Below are 12732 nucleotides of genomic sequence, written 5' to 3' on the forward strand. Positions count from 1 at the left end.
TATCTTTCACATCAGTAACAAAATAATCTTAAGTTTCTAATTGCAAACAAACTTTTAACGTATGGAAAATGTACTCAATACACAATGTTAAAAAATTACTGATATTTAAAAAATTAACTATCTTACCCCATAATGAGCTAAAGTGTTGAGTCGTTTCCACTCTCCTTCAGGTTTTGTAGTGGAATCTTCATCTGACAAAGTCAAGCGTCCAGAGTTGCCAGCTCTCCATTCTAGAAATATCATCAATTATAAAAATCATAATATACTAAACAAAGACAATAAATGAACATTATGAAAGTATATCCATACTTTATTTTTAAAACAAAGTAATGCAAGTAAATAAACATAAAAAAATATACATCTGAACAGTAAATTGTAACTTATTCAATTAATGCTTAATGTTTTAGATTGAAGTGAATATAAATCATCAATAGAGTTAAAAATGAAATGGTTAGACCTCATTCCATTTACAAAACACTATTACCTTCTAGTACATTTATAAAAAATCACAAAACGTAATTATGAATGCCTATTACAATATTTCAAGGCTGTAAAATCACTTATATTCACCATATCTGAAAATTCTACATAGTTTAAATATATTAATGTTTAAATTTTTAAAAAAAATCGACACATTTAAATTTATCAGATTTGTTGAAAGAGAAAAGTAAGTATAAATTTCTTTAAATAAATTAAAAAAAAAAAAGAAAGAAAAAAAGACATTTTTTTAAAGTATAGTTTTAAAAATAATTTTACAATTATTTGTAAAATTCTGAAACCATTTTACAAGTGTGTTGCATTAAATTTCAGAAAAAATATTTAAAATATATTTTTTACAGTATTGGTGCTAATTAGAAAAGAAAACCCATTCCCTGTAAAAATAATTTTCATAGAAATAATTGTTAATTTTTACCAGAAATTATATTAATACAACTATGTCCTTTAGATGTAGCATGTTTGTATGAAACAAGTTTTTTTTTCCTCTCTTTTTTTTTTTCTTTACCTAAATCAAGTCCATCTTTACTGGGCCTCTGAGAGAACTGTGTATTTCTGTAGATAGCATCAAGAGCCTTTTCTTTCACCTGAGAGATAGTGTCACAATCCAAAACTTTGACGGCAGTCTCAATGTTCTCCCCATGGGGCTCCAAGCCTTGAACATAGACAGTTTGGGAGGACATAGAAACATAGACAGTCTGAAAGAGGCAATGATATGTTAAATGGATTTCAGAAACATCCAGATATAATTTTTATTCTATTAAAAATCAACATTTAACATTTCTTTCACACAATAAATTAGCAAATTAATACTAATCTTGATTAAATTTTCAAGAAAAAAGTAGAATGCCCACAATGTCTTTTAATAATGAAAAAAAAAAAAAATCCGAAATAAGCATTAATTATATGTATTTATCAAATTTATTCAGATATTCAATTGTTAAAGTTTGAAATCACAATGAATTGATGTATTTCGTTGATGAAAGATAGGAAACTGAATAAACTCTTAAAAATAACTGTTAATAATGCACATCAGTAGGGTGAAAGATATTATATAATAAATAAGGATACTGGAGATAATGACTCAAAGCAAAAAACTGCCAATGACAACCATTTATGATCCAATCTTATAGAGAATACATCAAGAAGTAAAGCAATGATTTAATGTATTTTGTTCAATGAATAGTGTCCACTCAGAGATACATTAAATGAAGGGGAAATTAATACTAGTTCTGATTTTATAAAAAAAATCTACAAGTTAGTCAATTTATTTTTTATAGAACACTGTAACTGCTAACACCCTGTATATTATGTATACAGAAAAAAATGTCTTTACAGATATTTACAATAATAATCAGATTGCTATTTTTTTTCTGCAGAAAGATGAGATGATTAAGATGAATTTACTGTACAAATTCATGAGATAATATTTAATCTTAAATTTGTAACCCATATCAATTAAAAAAATAAATTGCAAAATGAAATTGAAATATAAGAAAAAATGTCAAATATATAGAAACCGGAAGTTTTCACTAATAAAATAAATAGATTTAAACTGAAATGTATAATTTACCAAAGAGAGAGAGAGAGAACATGCATTAGCAGGGTCAGACATAAGCATTTTGAATCCTTAGACTGAATATAATATAAGGTGAATCCATTGAATAAACTGGTCAATTTATTGTTATATTTCAGCATATTTTAAATTCAAAAGTATGTTAATGATAAATTTTAGTCATTTTGCATTTTTTGCATTGCACAAATTCATGAGATAATATTTAATCTTAAATTTGTAACCCATATCAATTAAAAAAATAAATTGCAAAATGAAATTGAAATATAAGAAAAAATGTCAAATATATAGAAACCGGAAGTTTTCACTAATAAAATAAATAGATTTAAACTGAAATGTATAATTTACCAAAGAGAGAGAGAGAGAACATGCATTAGCAGGGTCAGACATAAGCATTTTGAATCCTTAGACTGAATATAATATAAGGTGAATCCATTGAATAAACTGGTCAATTTATTGTTATATTTCAGCATATTTTAAATTCAAAAGTATGTTAATGCTAAATTTTAGTCATTTTGCATTTTTTATTTAAGCATTTATTTATTATGACTTATAACTATGTGGTAACCATGTTTATATGCAATTTTATTACTTAAGTAAACATTTGGTGCTTAAATATACAGTAATAACTAAATGAACAAAATGAAAGAAATAGGGAGTCTGGCCAATTATTTTCAACAGAGAATTAATATTATCTTAATATATATTATTTCATAGAATTAACAATTTTCACAAATTTATTTATTTGGTTACTAGCCTAATTCGTTTTTTAATTGATATGTTTGCAGCCCAATACCTTAATCAGCCATCAACCACTGTGGATGTGTATCTAAAAAATGATGAAAAATGAGTCCCTTCTTTTAATATAAAGAATGAAGATCTATTTCTAAAAGCAGCAAAAGTCTATTTTATATCTGAATGTAGTAGCAAAAATATATTAATTAATCAATTTTTTGAAACAATTGAAAATCTCTTTCTATACGTATCTCACTTACTGAATATATATATTTTTTGAAGAAGCATTCATAACTGAACATTTCAAAAACCTTTCTTAGACACATTCAATCATTCTAGTCATTGGTTTAAAAGCATTTTTAATCATATTAAAATATTCTAATAATTGATTATTTAGTATGCATTGCAGAAATAATAAGCATTTACCTATGAACTAGGTTATTAAAAATTATTAAATCGATCAAACTATTTAATCCACTCTTCCAAAACATAAAATTTCAAAGTTATTCAAGAAGAGGAAGGAAAGTTACCATGCTCTTATATTCTATGGATTGTCGGATGAGCTTCTCTTCGGACAGAGAGTACCGAGCCTCACTTGTAACGGCATCCACTGGCCCCTTGTCCACTTGCTGTTTGATGGCTCGGTACAGCATGAACAGAGGCTCACCAGCACACTCCTAAAACAATATTGATTGAGAAACAGTTTTAAAAGGATAGATGTCATTAAAGAGAACTTAAATGAATGAGACATTTCTAAAATGATAAATAGCAATGAAATAATATATGGAATGTTGAAACTATGATATTTAGTATTATAAATGAATATTAATGTCATAAATTAAAAGCAAAGGTGGGGTGGGGGGAATAGATATCTTGGGAATCGGCCTAATAAGGCACCATCAGGAAAAGACATTATTACATTCACATCATTTTTGAAATAAAAATACTATGAAAAAAATAATGCCATGACCTGGATGTCATCTATATTTACTAAACCACTGATGATGGTGGGAAAAAAAAAAAAAAAAAACTCCGAGCATATTTTAACTTTGATTCGCCACTGGATATATATTTTGTAGTTTCCACTGATAATTTACTCAAACAACAGGATGATGATACCTGTGCATTAACAGCATAGAAGCAAATTAATTGCCATAGATGTCTTATTTACAATAATTATTAATAACCAAAAAAAAAATAACAATCACCAAAGATAACCAATTTATCTATGGACTATGTTTGCCAATGATACATGGTTACGCCTAAAGTTTGTTAATGACCATGCAATTAATACACTACCAAATGATTTCAACATAATAAAGAAAGAGCTGAAAAATATAAAATTTGCTTTTTCAAATCAGTAAATTTTATAACTTTTTTGTTTTTTAATTATTTTTTTTAAATAAGTGTTTTTATAAAAACACACTTAAAAATTCTTCCTTATTTCTTCAATGGATGCTAGTAAAACTTGTATTTCCAAACAACTTAGCCAAACATTGTTTAAATTTCCATGAAAAAAATACAAAATAATATTTCTTACATACACTTTATCATTTGGATCATGAAAAATAATAACCAAATCTTTTAATGTTAATGTGATAAAATAACAATAAAAAAATGATGAATTTTTAATTAAATTTTTAAAAATTGGAAATATTTTACCCGAAGGAATTTGAAGAGAAGGAATGTAAACCAAGCTGAGAGCATCTTTTCTGCAACTGATTCAGTCCTAAAATAAAATTATTAAATAATTAATTACTATAATCTTATATATGTGAATCCTAATTTAATTGTAAATCTTATAAATATGAATATTATTGTCTAAAAAATTATTAAGATTTTATGCTAAGCATAATATAAATCAAAAACCTTCAGGCAACAGCAAATATCACTAAGCATAAATATTGGTTTGAAATTCATACTTTTCTGCAAATCAAGTAGCTACTATTGTATACAAAAAATGTCATGCAGAGCAGTCTTATGTAGAAAAGGAGACGAAATATAGGTTTTCTAAGGCTATTTACATGCAACTTTTTAAAATGGAAAGGTAAAGTAAACTTAAGCATTTGGTTTCTGTTGTACAACAGAAGAAAAAATAGATATTTAGTACAATTAAATTAATTATAGAATATATAATAATTGACAGATTATTTATAATTATATCAGATGATAAATAATATCAAATGAAATAAATTATGGAAATAGCAGCACATACCTTCTTAGGAGAAGCTTTGGATGACTTTTTCCTTCCATACATTTTTCTATAAGCTCGGCTAATAATGTTTTCAGAATGCTATGAGCAAGAATCATAACATGAATACAACAATTATTTAATAAAAATAGTTATTAAAAACAAATTTTTATTAATGTATTAAAAATTAGAATTTTACTTTAATTGCTTTATTTGTAATATTTAACTAATAGCACCTTATAATAAATTCGAAGGAATCTTGAAATCAATTTGTCCCAAATTCATTACTAGATGATGTCACTGTCATCTAGTAATTTATTATTATTATGTAATAATTAAATTATCATAAAATCTAAATTTTAATTAAAAGAAATTAATTTAATGATAATTAAGTTCTGAAATAATTATATTTCAATGGGAAAAAATAACTGTATAAAATTTTAGAAGTGTATAAGAAATATATGAAAAATCAATTACCAAATTCCACCCACATGAATAGGATACAAGTCAAGTTAAAGAAAAGTGCATTAAGACTATAGTAGTCGGGTATCAAAATCCACAAGGCTAATAAGGAAACATTTTGATTCATGAAATTTTAATTGCAGAAATAAATACTTACTCTGTGCAGTATTCCATTTTGCCCTGAAGAGTAACCATTATCAAAGAAGCAACATTTACCCTAAAATTAAAAAGAGTATTGATACCAAATTGTGATTTAATAAACTTATAAAACAGAGAAAAATAATTTATAGACATAAGCATCCATCTCAAAGAGAAAATATATATTTCTAAACTAGTCTAGCTCTGCACCCATTTATTTATTTCAAAGTACATGTACATATGAAAAAAAGAAAAATATATACACTTTTATATTGGAGAGTTTCTGAAACTTTATTCAACCCTAATTAGTAATTAATTATCACTCTAATGGTTTGGAATATGTATTCTTGTTATCACTTTTTGCCATAGACATGCAAAGCCTGTATGGTATTCTCAGTTCAGAAAGATATTTGATTACAATTTTTACAATTTAATTTTGCAGCTGGCAACATTTTTAGAATTTATTTAGCTTATTTAAACATTGCAGAATTACTTTTTTAATTCTAAGTATTTAGAACTTTTTGATGTCTTCAAAAATTACAAGAAAGTGTTAACTGAAAGTGTCACAAGAAACTGTTAAAAACTTTTCATTAATGGATTGTGAATTGAAAAATGATAAATGTCATTTATTAACAGTTTCAAAAATTTTCAGGAAATAAAAAAAAAGCAATTCACCCATAAGGCAAAAATATTAAGATTTCAGTCAAAGGAAGCTTACATAAATATAGTGAGTTTTAAATATATCTAGAAAAATTTTAATTTGTGTTTATTCAAAATAAAACGTTTAATTACTTTTTCTGCAAAACTTGTTTTTTGGCATTTTTAGTTTACGTTGGAAATTACAATCAGAATAGTTTCCAAGGAATTTAAATTTTACTATGATGTTATTTACATACATTTACAGCAATAAAATGAACATTAGCTTAAAATTTTGATACTTTTTTAGGTTGTTTTCTGTGACTGTGCCTTGAAATGTTTTATGATAAATATATATTACTTTCAATTTTCAAAATTTTAAAATAATAAAAGTTCAATCATAATCTAATATAATAATACAATATTCCATTAAAACATTTTGATTCAGAGATCCATAAAAAAAATTCAATTACCTGTCTCTCATAGAGAAATATCGATTTGATTCCAGAGTACGTATAAATAGAAGCAGAAAAGTTTTGTTCATTATTAATTGTCCAAAGAGACGTAGGCCTTTTTCTATGTAAGGTTTCTTAATGGGATCGATCTACAATAGAGGAATCAAAAGATACAATGTAATTCGGGCAAAACAAAAATTACGAACAATAACAAGATTTTATAATAATTATTAATATGACTATATTAATGTTTAATATACAGATAAATTTTAATAGAATTACAGAAATTACAATAAATAGAATTACAATTTTAATACATTTCAAAAAGAGAGAAAAATGCATAAATTAAAATTTTACAACTGAAGACTTAAGAAAGAGTATTCTTCATTTTCTGATGATTACAAAAATATTACGCTCCCCTGCTGAGATCTTTAAAAGGAAGATACTAAAAATATTAGTATAGAAATATGGTTATACCTGCATATCTCTAAGAACTGAATGGTCATCATTATTAGGCAGCAGCACTTTCATTGCATAAGTTCTGTAATCAAGGAATGGAATACCACCTGTTGTCAAATCACTTGTTAAATCAGTCATCTCAGTTTGAAGTTCAGCAAATGCTACATGAAAAAATGGGGGAAAAAATCACATGAAAATATGTCATTGTCATGACCTGAAAACAAATGAAATGGTTGATAACAAACATTGTTTATAATTTTTGCATAATTAATATATAATTTATTATAACTTTTACAATATTTTTAATGCTGAGAATATTGAATTTTATCCCTTTTAGAGAAAGTCAATAAATAAAAGCAATTTTTTTAAAAACATACTTTTATTATTACATTAAAAGGTAGAGTTTCTTTAATTATAATTCTCTACTTTTCAATCTTTAATAATTCATTATAAATATTATGAGATGTTGAAATCAATTTTTCATACATTCAGTATGGCGGGACTTAGGATCAATGATAATTAATTTCCAAAAATATTAATATACTGAACTGTCACTAAGAATATATAAGTGCACAATATTTACAAATACAGAGAGGAAAGGATCTTGGGAAGAAAATAGTCTCAATGGCCACAATTTTATTTCCCATATCAGCTATAAGATAATTGTTTGTGGCATAACAAATGATTTGTGCCTAAAAATTTAGATAATTTTACTATAGGTTTGTTAAAATATAAAGAACAATTTTTTAAAGAAAATTTGCAAAATAGCTAATCCTATTAAAATAAGAGAAAATAACACAAAATTTCAAAACTTCACATTAGGCTGCAAGTGAAAAACTGACTAAAAATGTATAAAAGCTAAATCTTTAGTCTTTTTGTTTACTTTCTGTTTGTTTTATTTTGTTTACTTTATTTTGAAAGAAAAAAATCATAGCTTAATAGCTAAATTTTTTAAATACAAGATGCTTTATAAAATATGAAAGCTATAATAAAATATTAAACAACTTTTTATCAGTATATTTTTTATTGAAACTTTTAAAATTAATTTCAGGAATTAATGATTTTATCTGATATAAATATACTTACTGCATTAAAAGAATAACAAAATAATATTTCAATAATGCTTTATCATAGATATAGCATAAAACAGTTTATCCGGGAGAAATTTAAGAGCTGAAAAGTTACTTACCCTCTTTACATTCACTGGCCACCCTCAACTCTAAAACATCCATTTGTTCCTGCATGTTTTTGAGAACACGACTGCTCTCTGTGGATTTGCGACGATAAGCAATAAGAATAATTATGACGATTACAACCAGAATGCAAGCACCTGTGATCACACCAATTATCACTGGTTTTGTCAGCGTAGCATCTTGACTGGAGGGCAATTCATAACTAAGTTTGCCAATGGTAAATTTCAAATGATCACCCACTTCAACCTGCATGTAAAGCAAGAATTAACTTTAAAACTGAAATCAGTCAAAAATAAATAAATATTATTTACTGATATACTTTTGATTAATATTTGTTATAATTGCCTTTATCAACCAAATGAAGTTTTTTTGCCCCTTGACATCAGTAATATTTCCATTTTAAAACAAGGCAACATTAAGAAGGAAATTGAGGAGTAAGTTTTACTTCTTCCTCTGACTAGCTAGGTCCAACGTTTGATATAAATATACAGCTAAAATTGCATACTGAATTTCATTTAAACAACTTGTTGCATTTTTGAGTTATCATGTTTATATACATATATGAATAGACATATTGATAAGACAAGCAAACCTTTGTAGTATTAAATCTATAATTTAAAATTATAAATTATTATTAGATATTATAAATTATTATAGATATTATTAAATCTATAATTTAATACTGCAAATTTAACACAGATATCTAAATCTGGCATTAAACCATGGACTAAATTTTATTCATCTAATTCTTTGAGTTCATAATTTTTTTTGTATTCATAAATCTATGGATGAGAAGAAAAGAAAACTTTTTTGAATATTTTTATCAAATTTCTGCGAAATCCAAACTATTTCGACTTAACGACAGTATACCAAATTTCTCTTGCTTATCCTGTTATATTTTTGAGTTATTGTGATTGTAGACACAGTCATATTTCAAAATAATCTTTTTCTTGAACAAGTAGAACTAAAAAATGTAAAGATTCTTAAAAATTTGGAAGCCAAACATTTGTAGAGAAAAATTAAAATACAGTCCCTTTTATAAACTTTTTATGCAAGAAAATTAAAATTCTGATAAAAACTAATACTATTGTACAAAAATTTTAGAAAAATTGGAAGAAAATTCTGCTGCTAAGCACTCATATGGTATTCATTTTGTATATACTAAAGACAAGATGTTTGAATAATTGTATGATGATGTAATAATGAAGTATTAAAAAAAATACTTGAAACTTAATTAGAGGAGTATGTACAAATAGAGAGATATAATATATAAGAAAAAAAAACAGAGAATTATAAAAGAGCATGTTGTTCAGTTGGCAAGATATTTTGGCAAGAACCCAATTCCAGGCAATTTCACTTGTTGATGTACATTTTTATGTCGTCATGAAAATACCTTTTTGTTAAAATACATTATTTGTAGTTACATTTTTATGTTGTCATCAAAATCATCGTAAGATAAACGTCTAAAATCATTTTTATGTTTTTACAAAAACTGAAATCGTGAATATCACTATATTCTCAATTATTGTTATGCTTATTCATAATAGGCACAAGATGCTTTATTTTGTAATTATATTGAAAGATAGTAACATAAAATCAATCACCATACATCCACAGTGCAATTGACCTATCATAACTTGCAGGCAAAATATCGCAAATCATGCATAAATCTGACTTATTACTATGCATTTTGGATTCAATAATGCATCATGAGTGTAGCTCGTTATTCGGCGCAAATGGGTTAAATAAAAAGGAAAATAATATTACAAACCCTGGGTACCATTGATAGATGCTTTAGGATAGCCTAAGCATTCTCAAATAAAACTAATATAAATAAACTTACCACCACTTCAGGAATCTTGCTGGGATCTGGTTTCCCATTGGCATCTCTTGCTGCAGGTTGGGTAGTGGGAGGGCGGCAAGTCAACTGAGAACGAGAGAGTGAAGTCACATTGCAGTAACTCGTCCCTATGCGAACAACTACATCAGTTTCCTGTGAAGCTCTATCTAAATTCATTCCCTGGAAATGAAGTAAAAAAATTTTTTAAAAATGAACAGATGTTATTAAAAAAATTGCATGACTTTTCAAAGAAATGCTTTCAACATAGATTAATTAGATAGATGACTGAACTAACTGGTAATATTTTTCTTTCCTACTTCAAGATTAACAAGAGTTATACCAATAACATGGAAGAATTTTTTTAAATATATATGTAAACATGGTACATATGTTCATGAACACTTGACAAATGTCAAATATATAAATATTAAACTTTACGAAATATAATAATTAGGCACATATTATGAATAAATGTAAGTTATCTACATTCACTGAGTATTACTTTAGAATATTATTGTGAAAGAAATACAAAAGTTGAGTATTATATAAATTGGGAGCTTATTAAAATAATTTTAGTTAAAAACAAAATGTCAAAATCTGATAAATTTCAGCTAAATATTTAATAACAGCAATGCTTTAAACAAGGTTTTTCTATTATATATCTTTTAAGCCTTTTTCAGTACAATTTGATTTTCAAGGCGACCATGATAAACCTGCCAAATTATCTTTAAAATAAAAAGCCAAAGTAGCTAAACTAAGAGCAGCAATACACAATTTCACTTTGGGTTTCACTAGCTTGGCATCATTTTAAAAGTGGTTGCCATGAAAATCAAGATGTATCTCTTAAGGAGATTGAGCAAAGATGTGGATCTTATTCCCAGCTTCCAAAAAATTTAGTAGAAAGAAAGACAGGGATAGGAAAAAGAGCAAAGATATCCAACTCCGAAACTTTAATATATTAAAAATATATAATTTACATGGAAATACAAAAGTTCTATCTATGTATATAAAACATGCATATGGCATGAGATACACAGAAAATAAAGAAGACTTCAAAGTAAATTCTGAGGATATCATTAAAAATGATTTTATTGATTTAAATATATATAAGTTCAGAAAACAACTGTGAAAAATTCCTAAAAAACCGAAAATGTTTCTTACATTTATAGTAAGGTAATCACTTTTGTAGTACTTGATTCCATTCTTTTCAGAAAATGGATAATAAATAGGATCTGGATACATCATAAATTTGGAATATCTTGGATTAGAGCTGAGATTCTGCACTTGAGCCACATAATCCATTTTGAATCCATACTCCAATTCAATGGGATGAGCATCCATATCATCACCTGAGAAATCAAGTTTTTCCGCTGGAACTCTGGGACTTTTACATTTCATTTCGGTTTGAGATTCCACAATGCAGCTCTAAAGAAAGTAAAAAGCAATTTATGATACATATTTTTAATGAGTGTGATTTTTAATGAGTATAATACTAAACTGCAAAAAATATTACAAACTAATAACTTACACTATTATATTCTTCTCCTTCAACTATTGTATACATATAAGGATACTGCACAGCATTCAAATTGGTTCCTTTTACACTTATGGTTATTCCACCACTAAAAGAAGAATATGGAATTGTAATTTTAAACATATTACAATGAATTCAAAATTATATAAAGTGCTTCACAGGATCATGTAGAATTACTCAAAAATTGCTATTCTATAATAACTTGAAAGGGGAAAAAAAATAATTGACAAAGAAAGTAAAGTAAGTAAATTAAGAGTAATTCAAAAATATAAAACATTCTTAAAAACAATGTCCAGTCTTGTCAAAGGCCTAGTTGTTAATTTACAAGGTGATGAAATTTTTGCATTTGGGGGGAGGGATTTATCTTAAAAGCCTTAAAAAAATAAAGTAAAAAAAAAAAAGCTTTAAAAATATTTTAACAAAAACTGAAATTTGTCATAGCAAATTTCAATTTATCATATGAGAACATTATTTTTTTATGTGATGTGGTATTCATCCAACAAAAAAAAAAAAAAAAAAAAAAAAAAAAAAAACATGTTCTCACATGACTCATACTTTTTAATCACAACAATTAAAAAAGCAAAGGTTTTTGATCATCAAATGAGTTATAATTTTTTTTCTTAGTGCCCCTCCTTTTTTTTTTTTTAAATGCAAACACCAGTTAGAACAATCACTTGACTATCAGATCACACATGCGTCAATATTTAGAAAACGATGTTTTGTTTTAGTTTTTTCCCCTTATCTCAAAATCGTTCGAGCTCTAAAATTTCTTTTTGCCAGCTAGAAAAATTGAAAATTAAAAATAATATATATATAAACTTTCGAGGCCTCTCCTTGCTGTTTTGCGTTCATTCCCCTTTTCTTCTCTATGCTTCTTCGGGCGATAGATTCTTACGAATTTGCCCTTTATTGGTCAGACAGGAGAATCGGAAAATGGGAAAGTTGTAACTTTTTGTTGGCTATAAGTCTCCGAATGTGACAAGCTTCTTTATAATTTTCTAACAAAACTAAAAGCGAAAAA

The 12732-nt window shown here is 26.3% G+C and overlaps 1 protein-coding gene across 5 annotated transcripts in view; it reads right to left on the reverse strand.

Annotated features, from left to right (window-relative positions):
- The window catches only part of LOC129976053 (plexin-A2-like), a 575617-nt gene that overhangs the window by 14948 nt on the left and 547937 nt on the right, over positions 1-12732 (reverse strand). For all 5 annotated transcript variants that reach the window (XM_056089408.1, XM_056089404.1, XM_056089407.1 and 2 more), the window contains 12 exons: positions 11706-11799; positions 11339-11602; positions 10181-10357; positions 8334-8583; positions 7163-7305; positions 6704-6834; positions 5614-5673; positions 5019-5096; positions 4466-4532; positions 3334-3480; positions 1004-1193; positions 127-230 (listed from right to left, as the gene is read on the reverse strand). In XM_056089408.1, the coding sequence (XP_055945383.1) occupies positions 127-230; positions 1004-1193; positions 3334-3480; positions 4466-4532; positions 5019-5096; positions 5614-5673; positions 6704-6834; positions 7163-7305; positions 8334-8583; positions 10181-10357; positions 11339-11602; positions 11706-11799 (1705 nt within the window). The remainder of the gene's footprint in view (positions 1-126; positions 231-1003; positions 1194-3333; positions 3481-4465; positions 4533-5018; positions 5097-5613; positions 5674-6703; positions 6835-7162; positions 7306-8333; positions 8584-10180; positions 10358-11338; positions 11603-11705; positions 11800-12732) is intronic.

Source organism: Argiope bruennichi, chromosome 7 (assembly GCF_947563725.1).
Source record: "Argiope bruennichi chromosome 7, qqArgBrue1.1, whole genome shotgun sequence".
In the NCBI taxonomy this organism is placed as follows: domain Eukaryota; kingdom Metazoa; phylum Arthropoda; class Arachnida; order Araneae; family Araneidae; genus Argiope; species Argiope bruennichi.